The following is a 23,810-nucleotide window of genomic DNA, read 5'->3' as shown; positions in this document are numbered from 1 at the left end:
TTGTATTACACAAGCCCTCATTGGTAAATATCTCAGTAAGCAGCAGTACTAAAGAGAAAGATAAGAAAATTCACAGTTATCCCATTGTGAAAGAAGAAAGGATACAGAATCAGATGGTGTCCCAGGGCAGTTAACCCAGTATAAGATAAACTGAGTTCTATACAATCCACTTTATCTGTAAGGAACTGCTCAGTAACTTTCAACACAGGATATAGTTAAATTAATCTTCACAAAAATAACTGTGTATCATGAATGAAGTTCACAAATCAAAATTGAATCCTCATAAATCTACTCCCTAATAGACCACTGTACCATAAAATATTATTTGAAAGGATGCCTTCATCTAAGAGTGGTCACACAAACTGCAGTGATGAAACACTATTTGCTAAAAATTTGTACAACTGGTACTTGGTTTGTTGTTAAGTTCCCTTTCACCTACCTACAGAAATTAATAAACCATGCTGCAAACAAAAGATGTCTGTATTACATTCAGAAGAAAACTCCACACAGAAAAGCTGATACTGATCCTCAGAACAGAAATTAATGTTAAAAATCACAATGTCAAATTGTCAGAATAGGACTGTTCCACTTAAAGATCTACCTATAAATATACAGTAAGGGCACAGTTGCTCAGTGTGGGATCAGAACAGTCCTAGCACCCTGGGCAGTTGCTGCTCCATCCTGCACCAAGGCACCCTACCCAGCTGTCCCCCAAACACCCAAGCTATGAGCATAAGTGGAAAGAAATCAACACAGTAATCAAAATTGAAAATGATCCTTTTTTAAGCTCAGACAAGACAAGAGACTTGAAAGGAGTGGGAATTCTGTAAGCTGTACCACCCCTGTCCTGCCCGATGTGGAGTTTGCCCCCATAATATCAAATGCCCTTGAACAGGCTCAGGTAGAGAGAGAGATACAACCAACTCACCCCTGAAGGAGGACCTGCTGAGTGATGTCTGGGGAATTCCACTGCCACCACAGAGCTGCAAGGAAGCAAACAGGCCTGTTAACGTGTGGAGCTTTTTGCACGCTTACAAACACAACACCTAAGCTCCACTGATCCTACCTTAAGCACTTCATTAAGTGCTATCTTGGAAAAACAGAGATTGATAGGCATCAAATGTTTTCTTGGACCAGTGTCTTACATACATGCAAACATTTTTACTTCTTGCTAAACACCTTTGCTGTAACGTTAAGATCACATGGCTGAGTCACAAAAGGCTAACAAGAACACCATACTGATATCAGAAAATGTTCAGAGAACCACCGTCCTAATCCATACAGCTTAGCCACTTTAACAAACACAACATCAGGAAACCTCCACTCCCATCCATCCGAATGATCGAGTGGCAACCGCTGCTTACAAAATAAAAACCAAACAATAATGCTTTCAGTTACATGGCTAATAAAAAACCTGCTTTGCACAGTCTGAAACTGCAGCTGTTTATCCTGTAAAGCAAAATTGCACTCCCCTTCTCAAAAAGCCAAACACATTTTCTTTCAGTTTGTAACAGTGGGAGATTTTTATCCCCAAGGAATATTTTCCAAAAATTTACAGGCAATTGTGTAACCTAAGAAAACCCACATGGAGCAGTTTTAAACAGCAAGTATTTCCCAAGCAGTGCAAAGTTCCTCCTGTGCTCTCTCACATTTCCAAGCATTCCTCGCAGCACTGCTATTTCCAGCCAACTTTTCTCTTGACATAACAGCTTATCCCTTGAGGAGGTTCAGGCAGAGTTTGACAATAAAAAGATCAGGAGTGGATAGAGTGTGTCCTGGATGTTTTGAAAAAGGGACTTTCCTATTCGTGAACATGTAACCCAAACAAGGCTCAATAAATTTGTGTGAAAATAAAAAATTATCATAAAGTGCCTTTTGAACCACATAGCTGAAAGTTTCAGCACAGAACAAAAAATGTAAGAACAAAAAATCCTCTGAAATTAGCAACCGAACCACATAGTTATATGCATAGCTATAAGGGTAACCCCTTGTATTGTAAAATATTTTGCTTTTTGAAGGCAAGATGAGCAACAGCCAAGAATAAATCATATCAAATGAGTATAACTAGCCATAAAATGAAAAAAAAAAAAAAACAGCATTATTTTAATCAAAAAAGAACAGTCTAAAATGACAGCAGCCACACATTTAGACTTAACATGGAGTGTGACCATATCCTTGGCAAAGCTGGAGATGTAATAAAGAGGAATTTATTTAAATGCATGAAATACATGTAGAGCTAGAGATTCTTCAGCTCTAGCTTGGTAATGTGTAACAAGAACCACGGTAATGCTGAGTTTAGCAACACATGCTTAGTAAAACGCACAGGAGTCAGATCTTACCTACACTGACACAAATGTGCAGCTATGTTTTCACAAACAGATTCAGTAATGGCGAATACCAAAGCACTGAGCAGAGAATCTGGCTTCTATACTATGACATAAAAAAGAGGCTTTGACACCATTTTTTATTTCAGTAGCTAGCAGGTAAGGCCTATAGGAACAGCAGCTCCCAGAGCTCTGTATTGGGATGCCAGTGTAAACCAAACCTACCTACGTTTCAAAATTGGTTCTAGTTAGTGTTGCAACTTTCAAGCACAGGGAACACACAACTTTGTGCCAGTGGGGTATACTGGTCAGAGAAGGAGCAGAGCCCTCATATTTTACAGGTGGTTGCACAGAAGCTGAAAGATTTTTAGCTGCTTCTGCTCTGATCAGATTCCAAAACAGTTAATCTTTCCTTAGCTTCATCTGCCTGTTTCTTGCAGAAGACACTGCAAAGAGGATTATTCTATAAGAATTAGTAACACATGATTTCTTTTTTTCTTAGAAATGTCTTTGAAAATAGCAATTGCCTCAACCCTCAGACAGGCTTGTCTGTACTTAGAGCAAACACCAAGGACTACGCCCAGAGTATTGTCCGAAGTGAGCAGCAAAGCTGAGACAAAAGATGTTAATTATATAAGCTGGGTGTTCTTGCTCGATTTTTATCTGCAGACCACAAAGCATTATTTGCTCCAGCAGGTAGTTAGCACAGCTGGGAAAGGACATCCTACTCCTGATCTCAAACAGCTGGACAAGACTCTCACACTCCAGGCCCAAGTTAATGCCATTTGGTCACATTGCAACACCAAACCTCCATGTGGATTCACAAAAGAAACAAGATTTTTATCCTCTGGGAAAACAGCTTTCCAGACTTCTCTGCTGATAGAAATCTATCTGGAGTTTCTCTTCAGCCCTCCCTTATCCCACGCATACACTCTCCCCTCTTTCATTTTTCCTGCAAGAATTTTTCAGACTTTTATCACTGACATCTACCATAGTTGTTCCTACACTATATTATTAGTTTATTACACATTAATTCAATAAAAGATGAAAATGTGAAACAGCACGATGTTCAGCACTTAGCGTAGCTATTTCTGCTAATGTAATTCTATTCCTCTATCACACTACTCAGTTCCTCTATGGCCATCCCTTCCTCCAACGCATGTGATTACAAAGGCGAGCTGCTTGGGGAGGCTGTCATAGCATCAAGCACCCTCAGAGCACTACCAAAAAAAAAAAAGTTGTGTGGTGTTTTTTTTTTTTTTTAAAGGCACTTGCATATTACACAAACTCAGTAATTAGTTTTTGAATCACATTATTAAAACTTGGTTCAGGAGAACACTTAATTCCAATAAGATGTCTCTGTCAAACTGTTCCTTGTGTTGGCCTATGCCCCCTCATCCCCTCTCAAGCTACAGCACTTCACACACCAGCAAGTTATTTAATGCAAGTTTGGGTAAAATTATTCACAGGAGCAACTGCTTTGGTTGTCAAGGAGTATAAATGCATAGACCTCCTCCTCTCACCAACTGTGAACAGATGCATCTACCTCTGCATTAAGATCAGTAAGCTATAATGCCACAGAGTCCTGGCAGAGCTGAACAGAGGACTCCCACCACAGTGTTTACAGGGACCCCTCGCTTCTCCTCTCACCTCTCTCCAAGCTGCCTTTAGGGAACAACAGAAATTACACTTGTTTCCTGTTTGCCATGGCTTACGTTAAGGACCCACGCTACTTTGCATGACTGTAAAAGGACCAATTTGACATGTTGCAGTTCAGTCCTTCGGAACATCTGCACGTGTTCTGTGCACTGCTTATTTGCCTGATGCAGTTTCATACAAAGAGCATGTTTGACTCCCCCAACAAAGAGAGCTGAGAAAAGTTTGCTGCAACTGTTAAACTATAAGCACCAACAAAATGGTGCAGGTGATTGTTAATGATTTCTAATAGACAAAATTATTATCTTAAAAACTCTAAACAGAGGTCTTCTGATGGATCGGTTCCATTCCACAATATGCATTTTGCTGATTCTACTCCACATGCTAAATTTTTATTAAACCTGCCCTATTGCTTGTGCATACTGTGAGAAAAAAACATGGAACCAGAAGTCACGGCTGTAAGTGATGCTTCTGCCAAAAATCTCACACACAGCCCCAGCAGGTGCATGTTTCCATGTAAAACCAGTGAGGCAAGTCCTCCAAGCACACCAAAATGCACAGTGCTACTACATAAGAGACAGAGTTTCACTATTCATGGAAGCACAGAGAGATTTGTTTATTGATCATCATTAAAAAGCCATAATTTCAGAGCGAGTCAACAGATCCTCTAGTTGACTCTATCATCCAATATCATCGAAAGCACTCTTGTCCTATAGAAAAAACACATTGAGACAAATAGAACCCAAAATCCTTTTAACAAGAACCTGATCAGATAAAAACAGTGCCAGCAGGAAGTCCCAGTATGAAAACTATGCTCTAGCTGAGGTTGAAAAACTGGTATGATGCCGTAACAGATCAGACTTTGCTGGAAATCCCTTCCTGACCTCAAATCCGGATCACACTGCAAGTATATGGGGAAGACATAGTAAATGAGGGAGAGGATTCTCTGAACTAGTATAGCAGAACCGTTTGTCCAACGCAGTGTTTGCTCTTTGTGGCCAAACTGATGATTTAAAGAACAATGTAGGAAGAAACATGCTACCTTAACTTTACCTTTCTCTGTAAGAACAGCATGCAGAATTCCCCCTTGAAGCACAGGTTCATCCAAAAGCACAAGACCACTTAAACCTATCTTAATTTAGAAGTATGGCTCTTTAAGCAACATTTAAAAAAAAATAATTTCCTGCTATTTCTGCAGCCAAGCAGCCTAATTTCTGCAGCCAAGCAGCCTAAGTAGTACAGAGTCCCAACAGGTGGCTCACTGATAATCTCACCAATTTTCCCCAAACCACATGGACATCCTTGCACCAGCAAGTTGTCCAAGATTTCAGGTGTAAGCCCATCTTCAAAATTGTTAGCGTGTCAGCTTAAGAGCTCCCAGTAACAGCTAGCCCTTAACCTCTCCCATGAACTATTCCTGTAATTAACCTCCATCACTACTAGGAAATTGTGTCATATTTAAAAGCATTTGTGTAGCTTTGACTTTCAGTTACTGGATCTCATTATGCCTTTATTGGAAAGACTGAAAACATTCAGCTATCAGATAACTTTCCCATAGGCATGGATTTCCACATGAATCACTGAGCCACTTCTTAACCCTCTTCTCTTGGATGTGCCTGAATAAACGGGGTTAATGTTAAGTCTGCTACATGACTTGTTTTCCAGAACAAGAGCATTTTTGTGGTCTCCTCTGAACTCTCCAGTATTTTCACATCTTACTTGAGAGCTACTGTAACTGGAGATTATGTCCTAGTAGCCCATTCTAACAAGACCATGTGCACACACATGATGAGTCCAACTTGATTCTCTTCAGAAAAAAAAAATCCACCAACCAACAATCAAATGAACTCTTCTCACACAGTGAAGTTCAAATTATGTCACTGATGCAACTAAGTCCTGCAAGTCACTGCCTGCCACCTCTGTGTGATAGGAAGCTATCATGGTTTCTAGAGTTTACATATTTTTTTCATTATATTGAGATCCTTCTCCCACATGGAACCATCTAACCAGGAAGGTCAGATAAGGCTATAGCAGCAACATCTTGTCACTGATCATCACACCTATCTGTCATCAGCAAACTTTAACAGCTAAGGTTATAAAACTTCTTTTGGGTAATTTAAATCTGTATTAGTATTTGAGCAAAGAATTGCTAAGTGGAGGAGCTGACTAGAAGTAGCTGACCCATTTGTGTCTTCCAATTACTGACCAAGAGGCAGGATTAGTTCCTAAGGTGATTCTTAAATTCTGCCTTGATGCCTTACACCACCATCTGTGTTTAATTAAATTGTCAGGTCACACTAGAGCCAAATTCCTCAAATAATTTCAAGTATGTGATACCAACTGTATCATCAGCTGACTTAACCAGATCTTGAAATCCCCTCTCGAGAAGGAACAAGGGGGGAGAGGGTGTCTCTTTTTCTAAGCATATGGGGTTTAGCCTTTAAACTCCACACTCCTTGTCTTTGTTGTATCTAATCGTTTATATTACCCATTCATTTCATTTTATTCCTGCTACTGACATCAGGTTAACAAACTCGCCTTTTTTGCTTTCCTAAATCACATGCTTCCCACATGGGCAGACAATATTCGTGGTACTTCCAATTCCACAGGCTTTTTTCCCCATTTTCCAAAATGTTTAAAACCAGCGACCAGTTTGTTTAAACCCAAGCCGCTGGAAAACACAACGCTTCTACTGCTGCCAACAGCAGGGTCGCCACGGATTCCTCTGGCTTCCATCGGTAGCTTGCAATTCGGTCACTCCAGTTATCTGTAAACCACGCCATCATGTCCGGCAACTAGGCACGGGCTGGAACTAGGTAATTAGCTGTAATTACGGACTCGCAAGCGGCGCTCCCCGCCCTCCTTGCACACCGCCTCAGGCCCCCTCAGGCCCCGGAGGGCGGGAAACCGCCCGGCGCGCGCCTCGCCTCAGCCGGGGCCCGCTCGGCCCGAGGCACCACGGCCAGGACGGCGGCCGGCCCAGGCCCAGAGCCGAGACCCGGGGGGAGGGCTACAAACACCGGTACCGAGGGGCTGGCCCCGCAGCAGCCCCACCACCACCTCGCCGCGGTACCGTAAATACCGGCAGGCGCACACCCCGCCGGCCGCTACCGTATTGGTGCGCCGCGCGCGGCCCCGCCGGGAGGCCGAGAGACGCTTCGTGGCTTTATTTCGGCTGCAGAGTGCGTACACCCGGAGCGGCCCCGACGGCCCCCGCCCGCCGCTCCTCCCGGGCTTCCGAGGCCTAAAGTCCGCTGGCCGGGCCGGGCTGGCTCCGGCCGGGGCGACGACGCGCTTACCCCCACCCTAGGGCTGCGCGTGGACCCGGCCCCGCCGCGGCCCTAGGCTTCCACGGAGCGGCAGCCGGCTCCTGCCACTCACCTGGCACCGACCCGGAAGCGGCGGCGGGAGCTGCGGCGTCCGCCGCCCTAAGCCTTCCCCTCCGCCCCGCCCGCCGCTTTTCTGTGGGTGCCGCCGCGCCGCGCCTGCAGGGGGCGCTGCCGCCTGTAACAACGCGGCGAGCCCCCAGGGGCGGGCCCGGCCCAGGGGAGCAGGGGGTTACCGTATTTCCCAGAGCGCGCCACAGCTCTATGCCTACCGTACGTACTGTAAGCAACGCGCACACATATTTGGCCGTGAGAATAGCTATTTAATTAAAAAAGCCCCAAAAGCAGCGTTATGCGCTGTGCCACCCCCGGCCGCTCCCTGCACTGCTAGCGGCTTTCCTCCGGTGGCTGTTCACTCGCCCTTCGGTGCCAGAGGCCAAGCGAGCCGGCACCCCCGCGGTTCCCGCGCAGCTGACCCCGTTCAGCCCCTGTGCCCTGCCCGGGGGGCCGCGGCCGCCCCCCTGGCTCACCCGGCCGGGCGAGGAGCGGAGCGGGTTGGGGCGGCTGGGCCTCCTCTTCCTCCTCCTCCACCCGCCCCGTGGCCGCGCCCGGCGGGTGAGGCGAGGCCCGGCGCGGAGCTCGGCGCTGCCGCCGGCCATGGCGTACCAGGAGCTGGTGAGGCGCTGGCATGAGGGCGTGCTGGCCGCCGACGGCGGGCGCTGGGAGGCCGCCCTGGACATCTTCGCCGGCATCCCGGAGCCGCCGTCCCGGATCTGCTTCAACATGGGCTGCCTGCACCTGCTGGCAGGGCGGCCGGGGGAGGCCCTGCGGGTGAGCGGGGCGGCCGGGCCGGCTAAGCGGGCTGGGGAACCACGGAGAGGGACGGGGGCACCGCTTGCCCGTTCCCATTTTTGAGGGAATAACGGCTGAAACACAAAGGAATTAAAATCCTGCGCCTCTCATCCGGCACATTGAGAGCGGGAACACGAGGGGTTGACGGGCTGAGCAGGGACCCGCAGCCCAGCCCACGGCAAGGCCAGGAACCTGCAGGTGGGCACCGTGCCCTGAGGAAAAGCCAATTTATTAAAGCACCTGGCACGGCTGTCTGTCCCGTGAGGAGACACCTATAAGCCATTTCTTAATAGCACAGAGCTCAGGCTGGGCTGGAGGGGCCAGGGCAGTGGCTGTTGAGGACAACAGCGAGCACAGCACCATGGTGCCCCAGAGAGGCCTTTTAGACCCAGCGGATGGGCACAGGCTGGGAAGAAGCTCAGCTATACTTCCACATAGGTCAGAGTGGGTTGCTTATTTTTTCTGGTTTATAGCACAGTAAAGCAGACTTAAAGCGAGGCTTGCTGCTGGAGTTGCAGGAGAAGCCTCATCAAGAGGCACAGTCACTCCCCGACCTCCTGCGATATATTTTCACCCCTGCAATGCTATCCCTATCTAGGCAGTATCAGGAAAGTCTGGGGTTTCAGGTTTGATTTGTTATCATTGTGAAGAAACGGTATGTAGATAAGTGAAGGAGCACACCTAGCTCTCTCAGAAGGACATTAAGACAGTTTTCCCAGCACTATATTGCTTTGAACCATCAGCCACGAGCTGCTATCAGCTTTGCTAATATTTGTCTGTATTTATGTGTGAAACTGGACTAGAAATGTTGACTTATGGGTGCATTGTGTGAAGCTCTTCGGCTTTCTCCCTTTTACCCTTTCATATATCGCCATAGGCTGCTTCAGACAGCCTTCCCCAGCTCAGCTGGTCCCACTGCTCCCACTGTAAGGGAAAACTCTGCTCCAGGCACCACAGTTTTCCTGTTACAAGATGCTGGACAGCAAACATAGCTCATTTACGTCCAGTCCTTTTTACCAAGGAAGGGCAAGAACCTGGAGCTCAGCTCATACAGAGCCAAGACCTGGAAGGTGACTTGGAGCTGTCCCCTGCCCCTCAGCCCAGGTTGCAGACCTGTGCTTGTCAGTCCAGAGGAGCTGGTCATAAACCCAGGATGGCTTCTGCTCCCAGTGTGAGCGCAGCTTGGATGTGGCTGCCTGGGCACATTATACCCAGGCATCAATAGGAGTGATCCTAACTCGTCTTGGGATGTGTCTGTTTGTCTCCTTAGGCATTCGACAAAACTGTTGCGAAGGACAGCTCCCTAGCCGTTGGCTTCTTTCAGAGAGGGTTTGTCCATCTGCAGCTGGAAATGTGAGGCACATGTCCATTTTAGCCTTTGGTCTTGTCCTTTTTAGTCATATTTTATTCCTAAACCTGAATGATTCTATGATTTTAAAATACTTCTTCCACCAATCTTGAACAACTCACAACGTCCAGTTTGGCCTTGTAAAGCATGTCACAGGTCAGCAGGTCTTGTTTCTGCTAAGGCTGAGAAGATAAGAGCTGCACAGCTCTGGGGCCCCAGGGGTAACTAATACATAGCATTACTGTCCCATACACACAGATATAAGCTTCTCCTGTATGCAGGGCTGCCAGGAGGTTATGTTGCCATTCAGGTTTTCTTTGGGAATAAAAAAAAAAATAAATAACTGCACTGCTTGGTGTATCTTCACATGGCACACATGAGTCTGACCTTCCTAAAAATGCAGTCTGCCCACAGTGTCCAACTCTCACTCTCTGCTGAGAGTGAATTTTGTGGGCCTGATCTCAGTCTCACTGATTTAACATAATGATTGCTCCACCAGTGTCATGGGATTGATTACTCACTGTTTCCATGGTTAAATCACAGTGACATCCTGCTCGGCAAGGTGGGTGGAAGATTTTACAGATCCCTTCTTACTTTCAAAGTTCAGTTATTCTATTTCCTGATATTTTCCCCGACCTTAATTTCCACCAAATGACTGTCTTTGTTTCTGGGAGGGAGTTAAAGTGAGCAGTTCTGCACTTAAAGCTGGCCCTGCAAGCAGCCACACAGTCTGTGCCTCTGCCAGAAGAGCAGCAGTCAGGGATGGTGGAGCCCCGGCTGGTACGCTGGAGCTGCTCGGTTCCCAGCACTGCACAGCAGCCAGCAGAAACAGAGCAAGCCTGCCTCAAGCACACAGGCTGTGCAGCAGGTCAGGGACAGCACAGCTAGCAGACCTGCCTCCTGCCCAAGGAGCTGAAGGCCACCAGAACTCCATGGCTTCCCTCAGCAGATGTTGCTCCCACCCACCCACATCTACCTGGGCACCTTTTCTTGGCCATGCTCAGTGACATCTAGTCAGGTGACCACTGCACAGTCCTTCCTGGACTGTTCCTTTCACCACCTGCAGGCTCAGTGGGAACCTGTTTTGATTTCAGTTGATTCAGGTGTAAATTCAGACTAATCCCCTCCTTATCGTTAGAGTTTCTCTAAAATTGTTCTTTCATTGCTCAGGCCCTGCATGTATACTCACTGCTCACCGTCAGCAGATGTTTCCCAGCCCTTGCTTCTCCCCTGAAACATCTGCTGGGACAAGACTGCCAGCAGCAAGCTGGGCAAGGAGCTCACAGCATTCATCAGTCTTTGTTCTTTACATTTTCTCTGCCTTGGAATTGTGACTTATTTCAGGTACCAAAACCTACTGTTCATCCCAGTCAGTAAGACAGTGCAGATAATCACAGAGAAGAGGCACATCATGTTCACTTTGTACTAACTACTAACATGGAAAAGATAGTGAATTGTCTGTGGTCACAGGATGACACAGATCTCTGGTGCAGCTCTCCTCATGCAGGCTATGAAGAAGAATACATGTTTTTCTGCTAGCTAGACTTTTGAACTTCTTAAGTAGTCTTCAGCTTTTTAGTCTCATTTCTTGTCATCTGTGTTGTAGGTATGAAGAAGCTCTCTCTGACTATCATATGGCCTTCAGTCATCTAAGACAAAATCCCTTCATCGATTACAAGCAGCTGGGGCTAAGGCACATTCTCTATGCATGGGAGGTAAGAGTCAAACCTGTCTCAGCAGTCTTCCCCCCCGTTGGGGCTGTTCTTCAGCAGTAGGCATTAGTAACCCAAGAGCTTTTCAAGACAGTACATTAGAACAGTAAAAACGTTGTGCTTACACTTTTTTTAAAAAAGGAACTTAATCATAAAAGTCATAAAACAATGTAATCTCTGAAGAGTTTAGCAAATTAAGCTGTTTAAAAAGTAAAATTATTCAGAGCAGATAAGCTAACCCCAATATAAAAATTCCTGTTTATCTATGCATGTAATATTTATACTTGCATGCATATAAGTTTTGTGAACTCAGCTGTAGAAGATGAAATAGGTTGAAGTATAGACAGTTGGGAACAAAACTGGTCCATAGTGAAGACTAAGAAACTTACATGCACAAAAGCCTGTCTTTCCAGCTGTCGCAACTGATCTTAGCATTACCTGTGTCTAAACTTACACACTGGGCTGCAAGTTATGTTTTGCTTCTGTAATATTACACCCTGCAGCTCTTGTACTGTTACATGAGGTCAACCTGCCATATCCTGTTCAAAAAAGATCCAAGTCTGAATTGATTGTAAATATTCATAATATCTGGAATGTAAAAGACTCCTAGAAACTGCAAGGGTTCATTTAGTCTTCTGTCATGAGTCCACACACACAGACTGAAAAGCAGATAGAGGAAAGGGTATTTAATTCTTTACTTCCGCAACAGGAGTCATTGTATAACTCAAGTCAAGCATGCCCAGAAACCTGTCATTCAGCCTCAGTCAATTTTCATGCACTTTATACCTGCCAGGAGGAAGCTATCCTTGGCCACTATGGTATTGCCCAAACCTCACTGTTTTTAACAGTTTCAGTGCCACAGCACTTGCCTTCTCTGAGCTCACACGCACTTAAGAACAGTATGTTCCGTTTGAAGGGTGCAGGGCTGCAGGAATGCCCCAAGACCATCCTGAGGGGGCTAGTACCCTTTCTGGTGTAAACACACCATCCCTCACTCCACATGCTCTAGGCATTGCCAGGACACAGTGCTCTCACTGTGCTGGCACTCCAGACTCAGGATCTGCATCCTGATTTGGCTCTTACATCTACCTACAGCTTATTTTTCAAAATACACAAACAAAATCCTGCAGAACTGTGCCATCAGCTTTCCCCATACATAGCCTCTCACATGCCACATCTGTTCTTCTCTGGGGAGATACACTGTATGGTTTGAAAATCCAGAAATATTTGCCTCTTGCAAGGCTATAGCACCTCTGAGCTGAGTGAGAACTGCTGCCTTGCCCCTCCAAGAGGGAGGATCTCTGCAGTTCCTGTAGCTGTATCAGGATCACCACCCTCCAACAAACAGTAGTCTTCTACTAGCATGATTAAGGATTAAAGCAAATGCATTTGATTAGCTGCAGCTCTGTCTTAAGTACTCCTTGCATCCAGATACCACAAAGCAATTTACAAGCTGATAACCCTAGGATATATAATAGCAAACTATCCAACAGCAAGTCTGCTAACCACACTTCTGCCTTGCAGACCAGCATCTTTTCCATACACTGACTGTTGGCCAGTAACAAGAAGAGATCTCCCACTCTTAGTTCAGCATATAGAGCAAGGCTTCCTAACACCCAGTCTGTAACACTCCCACACTTTGCCACTTCACTACTGAACATATCTACATACTGCTACAGGGTAATAAGCTACAGCTGACAATTTGCACATTCACAGCCCACTACAATGTGAAACAGTTTCAGTTATTTTGCAGTTAGAGGGAGTCAGAATTTCTCTGCACAGCAAAAAAAATATTACCTAGTTGTATACAGAAAGAAACCCAAAATCCTTCCTGGCTGTTTAAATACAGAAAGAATAACATTAAAACTTCTATGGTACCTGAGTCTTCATCTGGCTTTTCCCACACCTCTCCTTGCCTTGAACAGAGCTAACAGCTCTAGCACACCTAGGAGCTAGCCTGGAGGTACAGCTTTTATCTCTTGCCACTCTGATTATGAAGTTTTTTCAGCTGTGCTGCTCAGAGTATCTTGCCTGTGGCCAGTGGGGAGTAGATTGGGGTTGTTACTGTATCTGTGGTGTGTTAATGTCTGGGTCCTGTTTCTTGGCTGAGTTTAGTAAGTCATGTTGGGTTTCTGCTTGGTTTTAGCTCTCTGAGTTGTGCTCCCTCCTTGCGTACTCTAGGTGCTGTACAGCACTGCAGCAGCACAGTGCCACCTGCAGCAGTGGCAGGAGGCCAGGGTCACCCTAGATAAGGCTGTTGTATGGAGACCTGAAGGAAGAACAGCAATCCTGGACCTGGCGCTTGAGCGGGTGCAGGTAAGACCACCTCTGTGAGTTCCTGGGTATGTGTATTGGACTTAAGAAATACAGTTGTTGTATATTTGGGTTTTCTTGTCTGCCCACCTGCTTGGTCACCTGGTAACACAGTCTAAGCTATTTGCATGTGATACTATACCAACTAGTGCTTCAGCTAATCGAGTAACTCCATCACCCCCAGTTGCTTCATAGCACAGAAGCACCATAGTAAAGAATTTGGGGATAACTCCTGAGGCTGGGGAGGTTCCTTTCTAGTTCCTGCTGTTCAGGAGCTTAGTTCTATTCGTACTGTAAAGCAAGTTGCCTTATGCAGTGTTTTAAGTGCAGAACTCCTATGAGTGCAGATTTGGAGAGTCTCCCTTCTCATGACGCTGGCTGACTTTTTTGAGTCCCTTTGACCTCAGTAACAATTGGTGGCAGCTCAGATATTAATGACAATCACATTTAGAGCTTAAGTAGAGGGTAAAAGTGTTTCCAGGGTTGGTTTTAAATAATAGTTTCCTGTTAAGACTCTTATATGATCAGAAACAAGATCTCTGCAGAGTTCTCTTGCAGATCTCGGATTTACTCTTCCTGGAGTGTTTGTTATTTTGCTGCCTCCATACTTCCTTATTCTTTCTAAGAGATGATAACTTTTTTTAAAAAAAATCTAATAATCTCTTTTAGCATCATGTTTATGCTTTACATTAGTGTATTATTTGTATTTGCTACTAGCATGCTACTCAGTGGTTGAACAGATGAGAAAAAAAATTGAAGTTGAATAGAAAATGTGCTTAGAAGATTTGTTTAATAAATGTTATTCCACTGCCCTCCCTCCCCACCCATCCTATGCCGATAGAGTTAGTCTTTGACTTAGCACTGCTTAGTAGTGGCTCAGCTTTTTGTTTGCATGTGCTTGTGAAACCTGAGTGACCTTTTTCAAGTTCACAGCTGTTTTTTCAGCCAGTGTCTTCCTGGAGCTGGTCTTGCACACATAGGGAAATTATATTTGCTTTTCACTGCTGTTATGTTTAATTTAATGTTAATTGATGGCTTTTTCCTTAACTGCTTTCCCTACACTAGGACCATCTGTTTTTAGAGCCCATGCAGGTTCCTCTTAGGGAATTTTTCAGACCACGAAAGAAGGAAGTTGAACAGCTGGATTCAAAAGACTTCCTGGGTAAACCCAAGGTAACAGGCATGTAATCATTAAGATTCACAGCAAACAGATTAAAATCCTACCTTCTGACATCTCCAGGGTGCATTACTGTTGACCACTCCACTGATCGCTGTATTGGTGGAGACCCAAGAGCAGGATTGTCAGGGCTTGCAGCCAGTCAAGGTGTCTGGGACACAGAAGCTGAAATTGATTAGGATTGCCACCTCTTCTATCAAAAATGCACTTTGCTGCTAAAAAAAACTTCCCGGTCTTGGTTACTTTAAACTCTGAAAAAGCTGAGCAGGTACTCGGGGAACCCTGTTGTTGTCTCTTTGCTGACAATAACATCTTCAAGGGGAACACATTCTTCCTGAATGCTCCTACTCACTACTATATTCCCAGCGGGACAGGCAGGCACTTGGGAGACAAATGCTTTGTCACATTCCTTGATGCAAGTCAGCAGAGTATTTCTGTGATCCCTTTTGTGACCAGTGCAGTCAGCAGAAGTGCCACAGGCCAGAGAGCTCCAACATGAATAAAGGAAAGAGAAAGTAATTCATTCAGGCACTTCTAAAGAAACCTTGGGAAGACTGAAAAAACAGGGACACAAATGGTTGAGGCTGTTTTGGGACTCCAGCTTTGCTTTTTCCACTATATTCATGGCTCTACTTTATGCCTGACCTTAGAATGTCAGAAGAAAACAGGTCTGAGTAGGATAACCTTACATGAAGACTGAGACTCTCTTCATCCGGTCTCAATTCAGTCATTATTTTGACAGGTGATCTCGTCCATCATCCCCAATGATGAGTACATTGGCTTCGAGCCTCTCAGGCCTCAGGTGAGAAGGATGTAGCTGTGAAAGGAGGAATGGAGCTGTCATGGAGCTCCAGGTAGGGCCTCAGATCCTAACACCATCAGGGTAAGAACATACTGTTGGAAAAAAACAGTGCAATATCAGACTAGATCCACGGGGCTATTCAAAGCCAGTGGTGGGCTTCAGTGCTGGCTGGAAGGGACTTGGTGATGTGAGTCTCCAGCCTTTTGAGATGCTTTTTTGTCTCTTTGCCGTGTTGAAACAGTAGAGACTTAGGTATGCCCAACATGCATTTGCTCAGCACTTCAGTAAATTCGTCAGCATAAGCGTGGTTCCTTGCACTATAATATGAGTTTCTTACAGCCAAGGGTAGGGAAAGAGGCTTTGTTACTCGCCTCCTGATGGGATAGATAAGGAGGGGGAGAAATAGAAGGTCCATCCTGGTAAGGTGTGGAGCAGCAGACTTCTGTATGGATGCTGTGGTGTGATAAATGTGGTCAAAAGTAAAGAGAAAATGCCACAGTTTGGTATTCGGAGGGAAAGTAAATAATGTGGAGCTGTGGCTGTATAAGGTACTGTTGTAAACAGATGCTGTTGTTCCTCCCACAGAAACAGGGCTTTTATGAACCCAGTACTGATGCTCTGCGGTAAGTGTTCAGTTCCACCTTGGTTTAACTCTTCTCTCCCTATTTCTGTTCAGAAGGTCACGTTTTATTCTCTGGTGTCTTTGCCTGAAGACTTTGTGGGATCCACATCCACTTCTCTCCAAGGGCAGAGTGAATGACAAACATGCAAAGGCTTGTGTGGTTGCAGCAGACAAACAGTTCAGTGGCATCCCTCATGCAAGAATCTCAGGGCAGTTTGCAGGAGTTGATTCAATAGTCTTGGAAGACAGGCATGGATCATGCCATGGCTGGGGAATGGAAGCAGAGACAGGTGGTGGGTCTGTAGCAGAGGATGCTCAGCTGTCCCATCCTAGTTCCCAGGACAAGGCTTCCAAATACTTTCTCCCAGACCTGCTGTGCTGAGTCAAAATCAGCCTTGGTTTGAAAAATGTGAAAGTAATTTTTTTTTATGATATTGTACCCGCAGTACTTCAGGTCTGAGTTTAATAATTGTTTTGATCTGGAGAGTGCTTATCAGTAAAAGGAAAATGGGGCAGTTGATTTGGGAAATCAGTGTCTTTCAAGCTGCTTTTGTTCCCAGTTGGACCAAAGAGTAGCAATGGAAAACAGTTTCCCAACACCTGAAACTTCTAGCATGTGCCAGTTTGGATTGATGTAGTGTTCTGAGTCAAAGCCATCCATCATCAGAACTCAAGGGTTAGTAAAGGTGCTCTCATTTTTTCTTTCCAGAGACAGTGAGTCAGGCTACTACAGAGTTTTGTCCCATTATTACCCTGAGGACTCGGAGAAGTTGGCAGTGAAAGCCAGCAGTTTGGTCTTTGTGCTGACCAGAGGAGCGGATGGCTGGGCTACAGCCATACATGATGGACAGGTAAGGAAAACAGGTGGGCTGGAAATCCATCCCGACCACAGTCCTGCCTGTGAACAGGAGCTTGCTGCAACCCTCTGAGCATGTTCCTTGGGGACCGACCTGTAGCACTGCAGAGCAGAGAATGAGTTCAGGAGCTCATTTCCACAGGCCAGTTACTAACCATAGATTTCTCTGACACTTGGCTCCCACCAGCTTCTGCCATTCACCTCTGTAGCTCCACATGGGCATCTTTTTGGGCACTTGTGCTCTTCACGATACAGGATCCTGTTGTGGAATCATGTAGGGTAACAGACCTCACTAAGGACCACCATTTAGAGCAGTATTTGTCACCTGGGAGTTCTAATGGAGCTGGGAAGACAGGTCGGTCCTTATCTGGTGTGTAGTACGTCTGTTAAATTAACTTTGGGAGGGTTTTAGCTGTGTTCAGGCAGGTTTTATAAAGGGCTCTAGAGAAAACCTAAGGAATTAAAACCCAGTAAATCTGACTTCTTTCAGCAGACAAGGGAACTATCGTGTAAACAGATTGAATAGACATAAATAAATATGACAACATGCAAAATCTCTTGACAGAAGCCGTTTCTCATGTGCCTTCTTGAGCTCTTTGAAAGAGCCAGCGCATACTTGGATTAGGTTGAGCCAGTGAGTTTATTATCTGCCTGTTATTTCCAAAAAATGTCAAAAGGTTCATCACAAGACCACTAAAAATACAGTGAGCTGTTTGAGCAAGAGAGACAGTGCTTTGAGGGCTGATAACAGGTTAAAATACAGAAATAAAGGCTGGGCATAAATGAACAGGTTTTTCTTTCTTTCTGGTTTTTTTGTGTTTTTTTTTTTTATATAAAGGAAGTCCCCACAGAGAATCTGCTGTGACCTAAGCATTTAGCATATTCCTAAGTGATATAGTAATAGGGATAGTGATTTAGTCCTTCTTAAGTTAACCATGTTCTGTGACAGACAAACCATTCGGCATAGCCTGAAGCATACGGAGCTAACAATGAACAGTTACAGAAGTATTTGAATGTGCTGGCTGACTGCTCAGTGAAGTGCCAGATGAAATTCAAAGTCAAAAAAAGTAAAATAATAGCCACTGGTGGAAAAAAAAAAAGCATAATTACTCACAATGATCAGTTTACATTAATAGCTTTATAGCAGTGATTGTCAGAAGATACAGAAATGCTGCTGGACTGGTATCATTTGACATCCTTGCTCTCTCTGCCTAAGCATCCCCTTTAGGAGCAGGGTGTTGGGTTTGGTGGGTGTTTGGTCTGTTACTAACTGGGTGGCTGCAATGTAGCACTGCTTTCAGCAGAAAGATGTGTAAGGACCACTGGATTTTGTTCAGCACTTTCTGAGCACAAATAACATGGGCTACTGTATGCGACCCTGGGCCCTCCATGGACATGTTCATGTTGCAGTAGGGTGAGCAGGCAGTGGTGGTTTGCAAGGGCAGAAGCAGCGCGGAGTGGGGCTGGGTGGTTGGGGCTGCGTCTGCCACAGCAGCAGCTCCTGTCTCACCCTGCTCTGTGTCCTGCAGAAGCTGCGAATACCAAGCTCTCTCCTGGAGCCTGCCTCACAAGCGGATAAATGGGTGAGTGTAGAGGAATGAAGCTGGGTTAATTATCATTGATAATATACAGCTGTGGGCTGGCTTCAGGGGCGGCGGGTTGGCTGATGTAGATAAGGTGCAGCTGTGGCTGGTTCTGTTAAGTGGTTGGGCAGCCAAGGAAGAGAGATGGGGAAGCAGCAGAGAGAGCATGTCCTGAATGAGGAGAGACTAGGAGAAGGCAGCAGAGGGACTGGCATGAAGAGTATGTTGGTATGTGATGGTAAAAGATCTTGTTGCAGCTGGCTAGTTTGGAGAGTGCTGTGACAGGTGAGCCTTGCAACCAGGGGTGAGGAAAGGACCGAGAGATACATTTGGGACATTTATTTGTAAGGTTATCACAGGATAGGACAACTGTGTAAGAGAAACAGTGTGAAACACTGAGTGAGACACCTTGACTGAAGACAAGTGCCCTTAAACAGGACCAGCAGAAGAGTTAAGAACAGGAAAAATGCTTTTGTTTTTTTATATACATCAGATCTCTTTAAAGCAAAATCTGGGGGCTTGGATGTATAGCCAAGCCACAGTGGCTTGCATCTCAAGCTGATCTAGGTATTATTATCTCTTATCCACCATGGGCTGATGGGACACACAAAGATGAGCAGGTGCCATAGCTTTCTTGACCCGCTGTAACTTGTTGAGCCACTGGAACACCACAATGAGTTTGAGGGCTTGAGGCACGTGCGTATCTAGCCTGCTCCCCTGATGTCTACAGCCACTAGATGTAGCTCGAAAGCGGGTGAGGAGTGCTCACATGTTCTAGTTCACCAGCAGAGTGAGAACAGGTTAGTTTCCTGCAGTGGGACAGTAATACCTTAAACAGGCACTGCTTTTTTTCCTTGAGGCCATGTGCCTAAGGCCTAAACCCTCACCTTTGACTTAAGAAAACTTCCTTCCCTCCCATCTCCACCACCTGATCCCATTATTTTTCCATCTGAACCCAGTGTGGAAAGGTGCAAGTCAGGCCCCTGTTCCCTGTGAGATATTTTTGAAGCACGTGGTTGTTCTGATGTTGCTATGATTTATTATTAATTTTTCCCCCCTCCAAAAGAATCACTGGCTGTAGTGTATACTTGGGCATTTCCTCCATGGATGTCTTGCTGTGAGCCAGTCCAGGTTCCCAGGTGACCTGGCAGATGGTGGGGAGAGACCTCAGCACAGTGTGAGCTGCCTCCCTCTGCTCAAGCACCAACCCAGCAAAGGGCAGGAGGCCAAGAAAGTGTCCCTCCAAACCTCTCATCACCCCTACTACCTGAAAGAGCTGAAGAGACCATTAAGAGCCTGAATGCTCTACATATCCAGCCATTTAATGAACTAGTCTCCCTGGGGCTCTCTCTAGGGTTACACCCAGAAATTTGTAACTGGCTGCAGCCTTGGTCATGCATGCCAGCCTTGCCCAGTCTCCGGTGTCTTTTGCTCACTCCTTTCTGATGTTGTTCTGTTGCAGAACATCAGCAATGGGATTCCCCTTCCTCCTGCCCAGGTGCCTCCCAGCCGACTCCATGTGAAGCAGAAGCCAGGTAATCCCTTGGGCCAGGGACCTCACTGGGTGCTATGTGATGCTGTGCCCAAAGCCCCCTACTTTAGGGGTGTGGCAGGAGGCTGGCTCCCCACTGCAGCTATGGCTGCCTGTGTGCTAGCAGGTTGCAGAAGAGCTGCTGGGGGGTCTGCTGACTGTGGGTGCTGTTCCTCTGCTCTTGTTTTGTTCTGCAGAATCTCCAGAAAGAGGAAATGCCTCTGAAAATGATACCAGTGCCCAAGTGGACTTCAAGGTAAGGTGTTTCACAAGCCAAAGCTAGCACAGCCTCAAGAGATCAAGGCTGTGAAAAGTGCAAGGTTCCTGGCCGGATCCTTCAAAATTCCTGAGCTGCCCCAAAACCACTGAAAAAAATTTTCTTTGTCCATTTTCCCATTCCAAAGAGAGGCTCCCATGTGGTCTTTCCATCATCACTCCCAAGTTTGTGACCATACAAATTTGTGAGGCAGTTCAAGGTTGAGGCTTACCAGGGCAGTGCCCTTTTGCCAGCCCTCCCAGGAGCCAAGAGCCCCAGACACAGCAATGTTCTCAGGCACACACTTGACAGCGCATTTTGCAAGAGTGCTGTCTTTGAACTACCTGCTGTCCCTTCCCCCTTCCTCCTGTGTGGCATTTTCTGTCCCTGTCAGTCTGGGTACCACAGTTCATTCATATTTGTGTCCTTCTGGGATGATGTCCTCTGCACCTCCACATTATTACCAACCATTGTGTGTGACGGTGCTGGAATCACTCCTGTGTCTGCTTGGGGACAGCACCTCCCTGGCAGTGCCAGCTGCAGATCAGCTTTGTTCACTTTTGTCTTTGCTGCCCCTCTTTGTAGGACTTCTGGAGTAATATTTTTTTCAGCTGTAGTCCAGACAGAGGGCAGCAGAACATGGGAACTTGGCTGCATCTCTACAGCTGGCTGCAAGAATTGGGGCCCTGCTCACATAGGTTTGGGAGGTACCTGTGCAATTGGACCCAGAAACTGGCTTCTTGGGTCACGGGAGGAACATTTGATCCCAGGTTTTGAATCTGTAGTTCCCCCTCTGAAATTCAGAGCTGCATTTTTATGCTGCACTGCTGTTACAATAGTAGCACTGAAATGAGGGGTTGCGTTTGTGTCACCTCCCTTGATATGAGAGGTGATGTGGTCTGAATAACCAGACTGGACGCAGTGCCACATCTCTCAGCAGATCCCACCAACCTGTGGAGAAGCTTCATCCAGCACGGACAAGCCTGTTGTGCTGAGAGCGTGTTGCGAGTGCACCGTGGTGCTGAGGGCAGGCAAGGCGCTGTCTCTGCTGGACCTGCGGGCTCTGCTGAGGGAGCGGTTTGGGCAGCAGGCAGAGCGAGGGAAGCTGAGGTATGCTGCAGCACAGCTGGGCCCTCCAGCACTCCTGGTGCATGCGTGTGTGTGATGGGCTGGCAGCAGCCATTCCCCTGGGGATACAGGCATCCAACTGTGTGTGATCTCCTCAGAACATTTAATTTGGGTCAAAGCACTCTAGACGAAATTCAGCATAAATGTGAGCACACAGCCTTCCTTGTAAGGCTAACTGTACTATGGCTTTTGGTTTGGAGAACAGCGAGTGCTCAATGGGCTTTGGAAGCCCAACAGATCTTTCCCAGGAAATTGTACCATGGTCAAGAAATAGCACAACAGAAAGAAGTCTGTGCAGATGCAGTTGCTGTATATTGGATTTTCTCCTGCTTGGCTTAACCTTTGGGATACACTAGGATCAAGGCAGAGCAATCTGGGAGTTGGGTGTAAGCGTGCATTGGTCCTGGGGTGAGGTCTGCCTGACTGTGACACCCCTGGGGACAGACAGTCAGAGTAGTCAGGAGAGTTTATGATCTTCCCCTCAAATAAGTGTGTGAGAGGGTAACAGTGTCAGTCTCAGCAGTGCCATTCCTGCCCACTGAGCACGCAGGGTGGCCCCATGTCAATGTGCAAGGTGACAAGCTCAGAGCTGTCTTACAAAGGGAGCTTTGAAAACTGAAGATGGTAGAGGGCTAGGCTTGCCTCCAAGTTTGGCTTCAAGTGAGATGATTTGAGCTGTGTTAATGAATCTTTGCAGCTACAGGCATTTGGATGGCAAAGAACTGGGTGCAGTTTCGGGAGAGGAGGATCTAGGGAAGATGTGGCAGCAGCTGACAGATGGCAGGCTGATGCTCTGCTGCCAGGTACGTGGGCTGTGATGAGTTTCCCTGCTGTGCTGGACTCAAATCTCTGCTTTGCCTTGCAACCTCCGTGCTGACTTTCTCCTGCAGGACTCTGACTCCCACTCGGGCAGACCGATCCTCTACCGGATGCTGGCTCAGCACTCTTACCTCGCGCAAGGACCGGGGGACTTGGAGTTCAGCAAGGGGGATGTGCTGGATATTCTCTCTGAAGGTAGCTCTCCAGTCTTGTCTGCAGGCTTGTACTGGGACAGGCTTTTGGAGTGCTCCAGGGAGGGACTGGGGAATAGATGGCCTCTCCAGTGCTGTCTCAGGTTCATATCCTCAGGAGGTACAGGCTTGCACTGGGTTTTGCCCAGTTAAATTCCAGCCATGAAAACTCTCACTAATCCCACTCATGTGGGCCAGGGCTCATCCTGCTCCTTTATGTTTTCCCAGTGAACGAGGACTGGCTTGAAGGACGCTGCAATGGCAAGACTGGCATCTTCCCCAAATGCTTTGCAACCCAGACCAGTTGTGGTGCTGCCTTCCTATAGCGAACAGTCCCAGCTCATTTGGGCCACAGCCAGCACAGCCAGGAGCCCTGCTGAACCCAGACAGGAGATGTCCCCCACTCACAGATCCCATGGGGTCAGTTCCAGCAGTCCAACAGCATTTTCTACAGCCTATTCTCAGACTTGGCATGTGTACCTCTGTGCTTACACTGCCAAAGATGTGCCTGTGCAGGGCAGAGGGAAGGGAGGGGGATCTGGTATATGGCTATGGGAGTTGCCCATGTGGCAGCTCAGACTGGAGGGGCTCAGACTGCTGGGTGGCATGTGGTTCTTCTGGGTGGCCCTCACCCCACTCTCCCTTGTTGCTCAAGTTCAGGCTGGGAAGGCTGAGCCTCACTAGTGAAGCCAAGGATAGCTGTCTGTGAGCAGCAGGCAGAGCTGTGTCACTCAGCCTCCTGGGTCACATCTCCTTATCTCCACCAGAGAGAGGGATGCTGCTCTTTTGAAAGGCTTTTGTAAGCAGTTTGCAGTGGGGTATATGGGATAAGACCTTGGGTTAGGACCACCATGTACCATCTTCCATGGCAAATGTCCCATGGATCTGCCAGAGCCAAAGGGGTCTGACCATTCCTCAGCCCAGATGCCTTTGGTTCTTCTCTTAAGATGTTAAGTCCTGCAGTATGTTACTGCTTCATACTGCATGGGCAGGGGTCCTGCAGCACGGAGGAGAGGTAGCTGTGGGAATGCCACTGCTCAGACCAACCCTGGGCTTTGGCATAGCCTTGGCCTGTCTGGGGAGAGAGCTAGGTGGAGCGGGGCTGCTGGCTGGAGCTGAAGGGACTGAAATGACTGTCTGGTTCCTGCAGCTGAGCTGTGCTGGCTTCTGCTGATCTAAATAAAACACTCAAGTGCCTGGAGCTGGAACCTATAATGGATTTGGTGCCTGATAAAGCTGGGCTATGTAACTTGAATATAAAATAAACCCTGAGCCAGAGTTGGCAACTCTTAAATCTTCCACTTGTTTTTTTTT

At 46.7% G+C, this 23,810-nt stretch overlaps 2 protein-coding genes across 8 annotated transcripts in view; one reads left to right on the top strand and one right to left on the bottom strand.

Annotated features, from left to right (window-relative positions):
- Positions 1-7,444, bottom strand: part of EXD3 (exonuclease 3'-5' domain containing 3) — a 290,827-nt gene extending 283,383 nt beyond the window's left edge. For all 4 annotated transcript variants that reach the window (XM_037400486.1, XM_037400487.1, XM_037400484.1 and 1 more), the window contains exons 1-2: positions 7,362-7,444; positions 929-983 (exon numbers count right to left, since the gene is read on the bottom strand). The gene's annotated coding sequence lies outside the window, so the exon portion shown is untranslated. The remainder of the gene's footprint in view (positions 1-928; positions 984-7,361) is intronic.
- Positions 7,445-7,689: 245 nt separating this feature from the next.
- On the top strand, positions 7,690-23,790 carry NOXA1 (NADPH oxidase activator 1). 4 transcript variants are annotated; one of them, XM_037400243.1, is made up of 15 exons: positions 7,691-8,137; positions 9,429-9,511; positions 11,113-11,221; positions 13,400-13,534; positions 14,597-14,704; positions 15,451-15,510; positions 16,096-16,133; positions 16,842-16,983; positions 18,518-18,571; positions 20,034-20,106; positions 20,300-20,358; positions 21,296-21,468; positions 22,184-22,289; positions 22,377-22,500; positions 22,725-23,790. In XM_037400243.1, exons 1-15 carry the CDS (start codon positions 7,964-7,966, stop codon positions 22,820-22,822), a joined length of 1,536 nt encoding a protein of 511 aa, XP_037256140.1. In that variant the 5' UTR covers positions 7,691-7,963; the 3' UTR covers positions 22,823-23,790. The 4 variants fall into 4 exon arrangements, with proteins under 4 accessions (XP_037256142.1, XP_037256140.1, XP_037256141.1 ...); XM_037400244.1 differs by having other exon boundaries at positions 7,693-8,137; positions 21,299-21,468; XM_037400245.1 differs by lacking the exon at positions 14,597-14,704 and having other exon boundaries at positions 7,690-8,137.
- Positions 23,791-23,810: the final 20 nt, after the last annotated feature.

Source organism: Falco rusticolus, chromosome 9 (genome assembly GCF_015220075.1).
Source record: "Falco rusticolus isolate bFalRus1 chromosome 9, bFalRus1.pri, whole genome shotgun sequence".
Taxonomy (NCBI): Eukaryota; Metazoa; Chordata; class Aves; order Falconiformes; family Falconidae; genus Falco; species Falco rusticolus.
Note: the sequence above shows the minus strand (reverse complement) of the source record. Positions and strands in the feature narration are given on the sequence as shown.